General features: G+C 40.8%; 1 protein-coding gene across 2 annotated transcripts in view; it reads right to left on the reverse strand.

The window, feature by feature from the left end:
- Nucleotides 1-1,287: 1,287 nt before the first annotated feature.
- Nucleotides 1,288-12,906, reverse strand: part of LOC112137421 (centrosomal protein of 95 kDa) — a 13,979-nt gene continuing 2,360 nt past the window's right edge. Inside the window, exons 3-21 of one of the 2 annotated variants that reach the window (XM_024259744.2) lie at nucleotides 11,716-11,823; nucleotides 11,475-11,585; nucleotides 10,456-10,576; nucleotides 9,939-10,054; nucleotides 8,225-8,415; nucleotides 7,557-7,611; nucleotides 7,395-7,459; nucleotides 7,039-7,211; nucleotides 6,666-6,795; nucleotides 6,478-6,562; nucleotides 6,206-6,405; nucleotides 5,178-5,273; nucleotides 3,253-3,403; nucleotides 2,930-3,099; nucleotides 2,784-2,858; nucleotides 2,560-2,712; nucleotides 2,336-2,482; nucleotides 2,191-2,262; nucleotides 1,288-2,074 (exon numbers count right to left, since the gene is read on the reverse strand). In XM_024259744.2, coding sequence (XP_024115512.1) covers nucleotides 1,898-2,074; nucleotides 2,191-2,262; nucleotides 2,336-2,482; nucleotides 2,560-2,712; nucleotides 2,784-2,858; nucleotides 2,930-3,099; nucleotides 3,253-3,403; nucleotides 5,178-5,273; nucleotides 6,206-6,405; nucleotides 6,478-6,562; nucleotides 6,666-6,795; nucleotides 7,039-7,211; nucleotides 7,395-7,459; nucleotides 7,557-7,611; nucleotides 8,225-8,415; nucleotides 9,939-10,054; nucleotides 10,456-10,576; nucleotides 11,475-11,585; nucleotides 11,716-11,823 — 2,396 coding nt within the window. In that variant the 3' untranslated portion in view covers nucleotides 1,288-1,897. Of the gene's footprint in view, nucleotides 2,075-2,190; nucleotides 2,263-2,335; nucleotides 2,483-2,559; nucleotides 2,713-2,783; nucleotides 2,859-2,929; nucleotides 3,100-3,252; nucleotides 3,404-5,177; nucleotides 5,274-6,205; nucleotides 6,406-6,477; nucleotides 6,563-6,665; nucleotides 6,796-7,038; nucleotides 7,212-7,394; nucleotides 7,460-7,556; nucleotides 7,612-8,224; nucleotides 8,434-9,938; nucleotides 10,055-10,455; nucleotides 10,577-11,474; nucleotides 11,586-11,715; nucleotides 11,824-12,906 lie in introns of both variants that reach the window. The other variant, XM_024259743.2, reaches the window with a different exon arrangement.

A 12,906-nucleotide genomic window follows, 5' to 3' on the forward strand; every position in this document is an offset into this window, starting at 1 on the left:
TTCTTTGCATTTCCATCCTCGGTTGTAAATACTTTCTCCCACTAGATGGTGCTATTTCCCCGTTTGTTTTCCACATTTGTCCACTAGAGGTCGCCCTTTTCCCGATTTAAAGCCACTCAGACATTTTGGAAAAATCATGTACCTTTTTATAATTCATGGCAAATTTAACAATGAGAAAATGTAAAATATGGCTAAATACAAATAATATGCCAACAAATCAATGACTTTGTTTTCCACAAAAACAGAAATTATATATTGGGGTGTAACAATTTTATTAATTCAATTCAAAGTTGATATTGGTTCATTCTGAACAATCTGATTCACTGATCTAAAATCGATCATCTTTAGTTAAAATTCAACAAATGAGAGTCAGAGTTAAATACCTGGTAGTGATAAAAACAGCATCCTGAAGATGTTCAGGTCGTGTCAAAAAAGCAGCAGATGGTGTTATGTTAGCAAACATGCAGAAGGCCTGTCACTCACTGTTACGTGGTTATGCTGGTTCTGTCGGAACCACTTTCACAGAACCAACCTGCCAAATGAAGAGGAGTAGGAGTGAATTCTGGGTTAGAAAACACCAGCTTCAACACTAAATGATGGACTGGTGAGGTCTCGGACAGCGTTTTATCATCATGAAGGACCATTATTCTTAATTTACACTAAACAAAAGAGTACATTTTCTACTAGATCTTGTGTTTGTGCAGAAAGTTGTCAGGGATGAAGTAAGACATCTGCTTTAAAATTAGCGATCCAGGAATCTCAATCTCCAAAGAAGTTATCGTAAATAGAATCAAACTCCATTTTAGCACGTAAAACTAGAACAGTCCCATCCAAAACTAGAACCGTCCCGCCCAATTTACCATATTCTCAATCAGAAGTGGGAAGTCTATTGTCTTTATGTTGAGGATTTATGTTGAAAGAAAAAAAATCCATAACATCTGACATGAAAAAACTATTTGGCTCCAGTGAACATCTGTCTCAATGGAAGGTTTTGGTAATTAAAGGACAACAGTGCTTTTGATGTACTAACCTTTAATTATTTATGCCAGTTAGAGCGAGAGCTTTTATTTTGAAGGAATCAGCTGGAGGATCTCACCAGATTATGAGTCAGAGGGTTTTAATAACTGCCACATATGAAGATAGAGTTCAGATGTCATTAAGAGGTGAGACCTGAACTTCTACAAATGTGATGCTCTCATCAGTAGTCTCACCATCCCAGCTGATCTCTTTAAAGTACAAGCGTTCAGTGTGTAAACCTTGTAAAGTCTAAAACAGAAACACAACCAGGACGGATTCCACTCGTTTAATGTGTTGTGACAGAGCACACATGAAGACTTCACAGTGTCAGGAAAATAGTGTTAGAGATTCAACTCCTGGTCTATTTTAAGGATTTGTCTGAGGTTAAAAAAAACAATCACAGAAATGAAGACAGAATGATTATCGTAGCCTTTGATAAAATTCAAGTTAAAAATAAAGTTAAATAAATAATTCATTTCCTTGGTTAAAATATTAAAGGAAGACCAAATGTTTCCTTTAGTAAAAAGGTTAAGTCTTGTCAGTGTGACATTTCATACTTTTACTTTGCCAAATCAGGACTTTTTGAGTCCATATTTGGCAAATGAATACAGCAAGTACAGTAAAAAGTGCACAGAGACCACACAGTGAGATCAGATCAGACTCGTTGAGCCCGAGGAGGCTGGGAGTTTGGTCTAAGGTGTTTTAAGATCAGCTGAGGTAAGGACAACGAGTCACTACTAGCTACATTGTTGTGTTTTCAGTTCGTTCTACACAATCCTGATTCGTTGGTTTCAGTCTGAAGACTGCATCAGGTTCTTGTACTTTCCTCTCTGCTGTGAAAGTCGCTTTCCGTCTGGACTAAAAGCCTCCAGTTGCTGCATCAGTGCAAATAGCTGGTGTTGTACTGGAAGGAAGCCATGTGGACTCGGTTGCGCAGCCTCTGGACCTCCAGATCCTGGATGTAGTCGTCCTCGTCGTTCTGGACGATGATCTTCTGCAGTTCGCCGATCTCACGCTCCATACGAGAACGCAGCTCTCTCTTCATCTTTAGCAGAGCCTGGGAGAAAACATGCAACACCAAGGCTACATTTTTGATTGAGCCTAATTCTTGACTGAATAGAAAAAAAGGTGTGGCTTAAACAATAAATGTCTGTTTTTTAGATAAATATGTACCTTCTCTTGAGCCGTTTTCCTGACCTGGACCTCTTCTCGCTCCTGTGCAAGTTTTTCAGCCAGTAGTGAAAACTGACAGAGAGACGGGAGTCATTTCATCAGGCGGTGACTCGCGTGTGCTGAGCTGAAGGACGCCGCGCCTCACCTGGTCTTTGTAGTAGTTCTCCATGGACTCGATCTGGTCCTGGTGTTGCCTCTGGCGCTCCGCCCACTGCTCCCTGGCGTGAACTCTCTGCTCTCTGAGCCGCGCCTTCTGCAACTCCAAACCCTCCTGAAACAGCTGCCGGAAAACCTGCGGATCCACACACACTGTGAGACCCGGACTTGCAGGAGGCGGGTCAGAAACGGCGTCCTCTGCCTCCTCCTCACCCGCTCCTCCTTAGTGCGGGCCCTCATCATGCGGGCGCGGTGCTGGACGTGGAAGTCGCTGTGGTACTTTTTGCCGCGGGCCACCTGCTGCCTCTGCTCCCTCAGTCTGTTCTGGGCGGACTTCTGCTGCTTGATGCGCTCCTTAAAGTCTCCCTGGAGGACACAACACGTGTTCTTGTGAGTGCTCACTTTAACCGGAGCAGCGTCTGCGGCCCGATGATTACCAGCCGTTTGCTGTGCTCTTGGTCTTTGCGGACCAGCTCCAGCAGCAGGTCGTACTTCCTCTGAGCCTCCTCCAGCTGCAAGTCAAAACGGGACATGTTAAAGCAGCACGTTCACTGCGTGTGCAGCACTCACATGCTCCACGTACCTGGTTGGAAACTTTACGACGGCGGTGGCTGTTAGAGGACGCGGCGGCGTGGAGCCTGTCCACCTGCTGCATCTGCTGCTCCCACATGCCGCGCAGGGCACGATGAGAGACGTGAAGGTGAGGCAGCTCGTCCCGTAACAGGGGGAGAAGGTCGTTCTCTTTGATTGTCACTGGACAGATAAAAAAGACGGTGAATCTCTAACGTAAAGGGACAGATTTCTACCAGCTTTTAGTGACAAATCCATCGGGGTAAAGTTGAAAGCAGGAAAACTGCAGCCTTGTTGCGGCGAAGCATCAGCTGAGGAATAACAACGTGGACTTACTCTGAGGAGCTTTCCTCCTGGACTCCGGGCGCCTCGGTTTTCTCATTGCAGGCGTGTTAGCTTGTGTTCTGTGCTGAGCTTTTGCTTTGGGCGGAGACAGTCTGACCTCTTCAGAGTCAACCCCGAGTATGGCCTCTCTGTACTCCCGCTCCTGCACATGCATTCAACACAAACATCCTCACGATTAAGGATTACAGAACAAGGAAACATTGAGGTACAGACATCCACATAACCAAAAGCAAGCAGTTCAACAAATGTTTAAAATAGTTACATTACTTTTGACGAAAACTCAGTCTTTACAGTTCAGAAAAAGTCAGATCTGCAATAAAAATATTTGGTTTCATATGAACTGCCACATAATGGCAGTCGTACAACATGATGCTGTCACAGCTGTGGAGGAGATCCTGGCTTTAGAAGGATGTAGAACCATTGACTGTAGTGATGCACGATATTGACTTTTTGCAACCGATATCCGATATTTTCCGGCGTCTTGTAGGCGATACAGATACCGATAATCAGCGAATATCTTTTTTAATACTTGAGAAAAAAATATTTGCAAGTTCAAAATGAGAGCATATGGCTCTTATGTATTCAATCAAATTTGCAGAACCTGTTTTACCTGTAAATGAATTGAAAAACAGGTAGTACAAACACTATTAGCTTTTTCAGTCTGGTACACATCATAAAGTGCATTTCAATGGTCTGGACAAATTTTCAGACTGACTTAAATAGCAATGTAACAGGGACATTTTTCAATACAAATATGCCCAATATAATAATGTGCAAAAGAAATACTTGTTTTCAACTGATGTGCAAAATGAATAGGTGCTGATAGAAATGAACTTCTTAGAAACAGGCTTGGATTCTAACAGATTAGAATCGAGCGCACCTCTCTGTTAGAATCTGGTGTATTTAGAACAGTGTTTGGACGGACTAGATATATTTTGTGTTTAAATGCTGTTCCTAAGGGTTTCACAGATATAAGCACTTAGAAATGTTCGTTTTGTTAATGAACACATGTTTACTAAGAGGTTTACTGAAACATTTTAGTGATGTTACCCTGAAGTTCTTCCTTTAAGAAAGGGGACTGTAGTATCAGGGACGTAAAAGGGTAGGAACCTTTGTGTCTGATATATGTTCCCTGGGGGACCTTCAAAAAAGAGGAACCTGTAGGCTTTGAGATCTATAAAACTCAGCCACCTGAACAGTTACAGGTGTTCCCGCCCTTTAAAGAAACAACCCTAACTAACTGTATAAGAGAACTGGACTGAGTAACCCCTCCCCCCTCATGTTCCAAACAGGAAGTACCTGCCGTTAACCAAACTCCCATAGACTTCTATTGAGAAATAAAGTTATTTCTCTGTCATTCTATTAGTCAGAATAACCTTTCTTGCTCTTAACAATCTTCTCTTCTTCCATGATAATATTTCTATTATGCAAGTTATAAACTGACAAATCAGATGCCTTTTTTTAATAGATCCTCTCCTTCAAGATCAAACTGATCCTTGTTTTGATCTGAAACAAAGATGCCCTTCAGCCAATCGACATCGAGGGTATCAAATGGGCTGAAATAACCCTTTAATACAGTCTGCCCGCAGTCCTACAGTAAATGTCAGCTGAGTGAAAGAGCCTAATAAAAAACAGTCATTCAGTTCTGAGCTGGTGAACTCCTGCAGGTTTTTGCCTGTGGCGTGGACGACTTGTATCTGTGGAACATTAGAGGGGGAGACGCCATCAGAGAAACATCAGTTTTTTCTACCTGTGGTTCAGATCTGAACAGAACCAGGAGCAGAAAACCAACAGCAGCAGCTTCCATGTTCAGTTACCGTACTTTGCAGAAAGATGTTGCTAAGTTTGACCCAACAGAAGCTCTTACAGCAGCCGTGTGTGTGAACAGCAGACACTGTGGAGCCGTTGTAACTCACAGCTTTCTGGGCGTCGAGGCGAGCCTCCAGGAGCTCCGCTTGCTGCCTTGCTTCATATCTTCTCAGCTCCTCCTCGTAGGCATCACTGTCCAGATACTGAGGGGAGGAAGTACAGCTGTGAGTGAGAGGACACAAAGAATGAAGCAGCCAAAAACAGAGGCTTTGGTGTTGCTGTTTAGTTCCTGATATAAAGGTTCCTTCTGTTTCATTAAAAAAAAAAAATCAGTCAAAAAATGACAGAAATGAATCTGCCTAAAATTACTTTCAAACTACATTTGTCTTTTTTTCCCTTTTCTTGTATTTATTTTTTAATTAAGAGTGTGGGGGTTCCTCCATAGAAGAAAAAAACTAGGGCTGGGTTGATCAATAGACCTGAATCAATCTAATGCATATTACTAAAGTCCGCTAGCTTGATGCTAGTGTATAATGGGATTTCCCATAGGGCGGCTAATGCTAACACTTGGTCAACCTAAACATCCATTGTTGACTAAATGAACATCTTTACAACCTCACAGCATGAATTTTCTCTTTTAAGGAAATATGTTTTAAAGTAACTATTTGTGGTTTAAAATACAGTTTTTTTCCTCATACTTTCTTCTTCTTCTGGAATAAGGGGTAATGCTATAGCACAATCGCCACCTAGTGGTCAAACTGAAACGCCCTCCAGGAGAGGCAGAACAATTGTTGGAGTGTTTCCGTTTGAGAATCCATGTAACACTGTATGGTATTATCAATATCGCTATAATTTCACTAATACATTTTACAGTATGTGTATCAGATTAATATGAATATATTCCAAACATATATAGATTATTAATGTATTTCTAAACAAATGTGTCTAAATCAGTAAACTAAAATTGAAGGATCAAAATAATAATAATAAGAAATAAATAAATAAATAAATTGAATCAATCCAGGCTCTGGTAAATTAAATCGATTCTGTAAATTATTGGTGATACCCAGCCCTAGCAAAAACACACACAAAAAACAGGGAAACATTTGTCAGATTTATCCCCCTGGTGTCATACCTCACTAAACTGAGATGATCGGCACGGCCGTTTCCCTCTACTTGAGCGATTTGCCGTGACTGCGTTCATTCGACTGTCATCCTCCAGGCTCAACGCCTCTGCCACGGCGTCCTCCAACTGTCCGTGGGCAGAACGCTGATCTCCAAGAGGAGAGGAGCTCAAGGAGTGAGCGTGTGGAGGAGATTCTTCTCCATCTGTTCCTGAAAACAAATAAAGTTTAGTTTGTTACCAGTCCTTTCAGCCTTCATGTTTTCCTGAGAGTGCAGACGAACCTGTGTGCTGTCTGTGAGTCCTCTGAGGCTCCTGCTGGTCCTCCTCCCTGAACTCTCCGCTTTCACCTAAAACTCGCCTGAGCATCTACACAGGGAGAAAGAACACACCTGTTGACTGATGCTACACTCAGCTGATTCTCTATAAAGACACTCAGCGTTCACACAGAGATCAACAAAAGCAGACGAACTTCGTCGAGTTCTTCCAGTCGATGGGAGAGTTTCTCTGAAATGTGGTGCAGCTCTCGTTCTGCCCGCTTGTTCCTCTCTTTGCGGGAGGACAGAGGCTCATCCAAACCGTCTGGAGTCATCCTGGATTTCCTTTAAGAGAGGAGATCACAGATCAATGCCAATAATCAGTGGTTAACAGGGCCAATAACCGATATTTGGAACCAATATTCATTTGAAGTAAAGGTGAAAATATCAGAATCAAGATTTAAAATGACACTAACTTTGATTATTTAAAAATAAGTAAATAAAAAAGCAAATAAATAGATCCTAGAAGAACAGATAGTACAACAGCTCTAGAAGTAACACACAGACTTAATTTGAATTTAGTATTACCCAGAGCTTCTTCTGCTCCTGTGCCTCATCTCCCTGAGCATGCAGCTGTGATCTCCTTCTTCGTCCGTGTCTGGTGGAGACGGGCTGCTGGCTGTAACCTCATCCTGCAAGGTGAGGAAGAGCACGTCTGGCTGCGTCCGAAAAAGCACCTTCCTCTGGCCTCCGTTGGCCGGCTGTGGTTTGGAAGGAGTTGGTGATAAAGTGAGTTTTACAGTCGGGAGCAGATGTAGAGAAAACTTCCTCACATGCTGCTTTAGATGGCCGTCAGAGAACTAGAACAACAACATTCCACATGTTCCACGTGCACTCATGCCTGCAGTGGAACTGGGAGGAGCCACGCCCCGCTGCCGTCATACCTGCAGGGTTTGCTGCTCCGCCGCTCTGCTCCTGTGCTGGCTGGAGGACGACTGCTCGCTGGCAGCTGGGAATCAGACATCACAAGGAAACAGGATATTTTAATAACAAAAAGAACCGCCTGAATTTAGAGGATCAATCCACCAACATCCATCCTGACTCACCTGGAGAGCGGCAGACAGCAGGAGAATGAGCTCCATTGGTGAGCGGCTCAGAGGTCTGAAAGGAAACACTTTTAGAACTCTCTGAGCTCGAACAGTTTATAACAGAAAAGTAAATATATATGTGAAGCTTTTACTTTTTTCCATCTGAAATCCTGCTCATCTTGTACTCACAATGACAGCAAAGTGTTATATACAGTAAAGACACAATAGATAAATAAAAATTCTTTCTTAAGTTGGTGAACAGAAACGTTGTGTTGTTCGTTCTCCCGTTATTAAAGCCAAATACTTCTGTGTTGTGAGAATGAATTTTAGGAAGTTTGTAGACACTTCTTAAAAGTGGCTTTTATCATTTACAGAGTTTTATGAAAGCAGTCAGTCAAGTGAGAGACTTCAGACACGCGTCTGGACTCATTCTAAAGACATTCTTGCGTAAGAGCAGTACTTCCCACTGCAGCGATTTCATGTTCAAAATGATGAGTCAGCAAGATGACTGAAGAAGGTCATATGATGCCAAGATGAACACTAACAATAAAAGCAGTCTGCTTTGGAAGTGAAACACAAATACTGTCAGCAGATGTTCAAACATGCAGGAATTCTCTCATAAGTGTCAGGATGTGACTTTAGATATAAAGAAAGGTTTGGTCTTCATGCAGTGTTTGTGAGGATACCTGAGTTTTGGCAGAAACAGCCCCTTCCTCCTCCTCCTCCTCCTCCTCCTGCAGCCGTCTGCTGCCGCCCGCTGCAGGAGGGTGACTCTGAGACCGGGTGCTGGATCCGTGGCTGCGTGGTGCGGCGCTCTGGTTTGGCGGCTGCAGAGCAACAGCTGATGGCATCTCTGACTCCGGATGTTCTCCAGGTGCTGGAGGAGAAACGGTGTCTGAGGTTTGACGGACAAAAAAAATAAAAAATCTTAAAAAAACAGTTGATGCCCATTTTCCAATTCAGTTCCATCCAGATTCATGAAATCAAAGATGAATTTTAGCAATTCTTTTAACCTACTCTGAAGCCAACTTTGGCTGGTTATAGGATTTTTATAAATAATGAACATATTGAAGAAAATGGTTTAAGAAGTATTTTGATAAATTAATTGCATGTATTGTTGGTGGGGTCTCCTCTAAACAGGTAAACATATTTTAAAGTCCAACTCTGTGAATATAAACATGCAGATGCGTCAAATCCAAGGGATTTCAAAGGTTTGCAAAGCCAAATATAATTTAGCGCGTGGAAAAAACAAACTTAAAAGAGTATCAGACTGGAAAACTCCAATAATCTGGACTAAGTCTGCTTAATCGAGTCCTGAATCTTGTGTTTGGTCTGTATTTAGACTAGAGCCCCCACGATTAGTCGATTAGTCATGACTATTAAATTAGTTGACGACTAATCTAATGGTCGACTAGGCGTTTGATTTTTAAACCTCAAAACTATGATGCGTATTGTCTGTGACACATGTAACCAGTAGTGCTAATCTGGGTCAGTAGTGATGTGAAGTGATAGGAAGACTCTGGTACCATAACAACACACCAAAGTGGGAAACATAGAACAAGAATCAAAGAAAGAAGTGTCCGATGATGCATGAACAGTAGGATAACGATGAAGAGGGATCGTGTTCTAGCTAAGCTAACATTAGCGCAAACAGAGAGGATTTTAAGTGTTAGGCTAATGATGGTTTAAATGTGTGTTTTATATCCAGTTTACGCATAACCCGATTAGGCAAATAACCAGAAAAAGCAATCGGTGATGAGTCGACTAATAAAATTATCGTTTGTGGGAGCCCCAATTCAGACCGCTGTCAACCAGACGTTTCTGTTTGAACCAAAGCTTGTAAACAAAATCACTAAAGACCTCTTCAGGGCGAACTAAAGTTCAATCTGATCGGAAATGAACTGAGACCACCTCTAAAGATGGGTCTGAGAGCGGCCCTGGTCTACGGTCCTCTAGTGCAGTGGTTCCCTATTCCCGGGTCACATGCTACCGGGCCGCAGACAGAACATAATAAATAGATGTGATAACTTAGATTATTTCCTTTTTTTATTTATTTTCTGATCCTAAAGGAAGTTTTATTTTAAAAGATTCCCTGATTCTGTTCTCAACATTCCTCTGGGTCACGTGACTTAAAGAAGCTAACTGCATGGGTACCCGGATTGCTAAGCTAGTAGTTTAAAGCAACAAAGTTACCAAAAAGCAAACAATAAAACATATTTGTAAAGTTTATTCAGGGTGAAAAGAGCCAGTGAGGAAACAGGTTCACTTTAAGAGAACCAAATCTGTCCAGTCTGAACACATCCTCAGATTAGAGAACAGAGTACGAGCACAAAAGGAGAACAAAAACTTAAAGGGGCCCGCCATGGCGGTGCATGATGACAAAGGCTTTTTGCTTTTTACCTTGTTTGCCAGTAAAGTTGCGCGCTGAGACTCCCAGTCCGATGAGCTCACTGGTGGATTCCACTCCATCAGCAGAGCAGGAATGGAGGGACGGTTTACTGGACTGAACAGCAGATCTAAACAAAATGATGTGACCCACCATAGATTTAATGAATACATTAAACTAACAAAAAAATAAATAAATAAAACATCAACAGTGAACTTGCAGCTTATTGTGTGGAAACCAAAAAAACAAAAATTGGATGTTATCTTAACTCATAACTGATGGTTTTTTGTGGCTGAAATGGAGGTAAATTTAAGATGAACTGAAGACAGTCAATGATTATTGATTTATAAAAGAGATTGCAAATTCAAAGGTTGTGCAGAAGACAAGAGCCTTAAACAGCTTAACCTGCTGACTTTCCTAAAATGTGGTGTAAAGCCAAATAAATGTAGCACCAACAATCTTTCATAAATGAAGACATTTCTCTGTAAATAAAAAACTGTTTTGTGTTCCGGTTTTTGTGGTGGGACTCACTCTCCACTAGATGACAGGGAGACTCCCTCCAGCTGTGTCTCCGTCTGCTTTGTGGCACAAACACTTCCCTGTTCTGTGTTTTCACTGTGTTCATCCTCCTGGAGAACGTCCTTCAGCTCCTCTGCAAGGAAAAGCAAAACCAATCAGCCAAGGAAAAACAGAAATCAGTTTGGGATTTCTCTACCATATAAAAATGTAAAATTTTAACAAATCAAGTTAAAAAAGTTTAATCATCATAAAAGAATGTAGTATTTTTACTGGCTTGTCTACTAAACAAATGATCAGAAATGTGAAACATACAAAAATTCCCTTTGGCATTGAAATACAACACTGGTATTTCTATTTACAGAGCTGGTTCCTACGACGTCTAAAAGTTTGGTTAAAAAAAGAAGCATGTAAAAAGGCTTTAAAGATAATAAATAAATTAATAACTAAAGAAAAGGAAACTCAGGATAAAGTTAAATTCTGAATAATGTTCATACGGGCTGCAGCAATGTCAATGTATGTGTTCGTGGTCTGGAAAAAGGAAACAGTGAAAAAATACCAGAGGAAAATGGAGCTGGATGGTTCCACAGACGACCAAAAACTACACCGAACAATATTTTAATTTTTACAGATGAGTTCAAACCACCAAGTCAATGCAAGCATAGTTGAGTTATTCTGTAGGTCGTCATCTCTCCATCCATGTTCAGATGAGTTAGCATTAAAGTCACATCAGGATTTCTATTTAACTTCTGTTCAGCAAAGTGAGGAAGAGAGTACTTTAGCAGAAAGTACACCAAGAACTCCTGCGCATTGTACAATGTGAGTTTATTTGTTTTATAAGGATGTAAATAATACTATCCTCTCCTGTGAGCTTTACTGAGCCAGTATAAGAGGAAAACTTTCTTATTTTGGGTGTAAGCCTCCTCTGGATAAGAATAAAATCCCGAGCTGCCTGTACACCGATTCACTGACATGTTACCATATAAAACAACTAGAAGAAAGAGATCAAAGCGAAGAAAACAATCTTTGTTTACCTGAGTCCTGTGATTCTGCATTGATTTCCTCACTGAGATATTCCAGAAGACCATCAAAGATTTCCAGGAGATTCTGGATAGACTCTTTGTCTCCTCTGACAATATTCTCACCTAAAATATAGTCCAAGAAAGAAAGTATCCTTTTATGATATAGAAAGTGTGCAATCTCATTGTAAAAGTAAAGTTGGAAGACAAGAACAACCCTATTCAGTGTTTGTTGTATCAAAGAGTTGTGTTGTACCTGTGATGTGTGAAAGGCTGATCTGCAGATAATCCAAAGACAGAGAATCGATCACTGACTGGACGTTGTGGACGTCGTCCTCTTGGCTGCACGGAACTGCAATATAATCTAAATGGGGGACAGATAAAATGTGAACTGTGAAAAACCCAAATACTAATGTAGTCAGATACTAGCCTGTGCAAAATGACTGTAATAAGGATGAAACTTGTCATAGTTATGCATTTCAGAAGTGAGCTCATGCACCTCAGCAGCCTCAGAGTGACACATTTGTCATTGGGAAACATTCCTGACATGTTTTAACAAAGCATTGCAACCTTCTTAACCTAAATATAACTGAAATGTTTGTATTTAAGTGTGTTTAAAAAAAATCTAAAATAAAGATTAGCATGATATTTGTCCTTCCAACAACATTGGGTGTTGACCAATCAAAGCGCTTCAAAAACCACAGTCAGAACAGCCTGATGACATGAGCTTCATCCTCCTGCAGGTCAACATGTCAAGCTACTCTCAGAGGCTGCTATGTGTTAGTGGTGCAAACATTTAAAATAGAAAAGTTATTTATCAACAATGTTAAAAGAAACTATTCACAAAAAGTAGAAACATAAAATTAGTATTGCGTAACTTCACGTTATATGTTTTTATGCAGTTAGCAAAAGAAAATCCGACATACTGACAGGGATAATGTATGTTTAGCTGGTGCTGATCACTGATCAATCGTAAACAAAAACAATCGAACCTCAGTGTAAAAACCCAATAAATCCACATGTTGACTACAATTCATTATTGTTTCCTAACGATATCACCCGCAGTGATATATGGTATAGGCTCCAGCAACTTTGACAGCAAATGTAGTGGGAGGGGAAAAAGCTATACTTTTCAGTTTGGATAAGGGGTCTGTAACCTGAGGCTCTCTAGTTGGAGAACAGTTACATGTTTTTAATAATATATTTTTTTAAATATATATGGAGGCATCGGAGACGCTTAAACACAAAATCTTTAACATACTGTAACTTTTCAATCACCAACACAATCAGCGTAATTTCAGCAGATTGTGAAGGAGAAAAAGAGCTCAACGGTTGAAAAGATTACAGTAAATCAAAGAACATAAACAATGGAGCTCCGGTGTTCAAGGGTTAAGTGATGCAAACGGTTAGATGACTAAAACTTTATTTAAAGATCCAAACTAATCAT

This window comes from Oryzias melastigma, linkage group LG1 (genome assembly GCF_002922805.2).
Source record: "Oryzias melastigma strain HK-1 linkage group LG1, ASM292280v2, whole genome shotgun sequence".
NCBI classification, from domain to species: domain Eukaryota; kingdom Metazoa; phylum Chordata; class Actinopteri; order Beloniformes; family Adrianichthyidae; genus Oryzias; species Oryzias melastigma.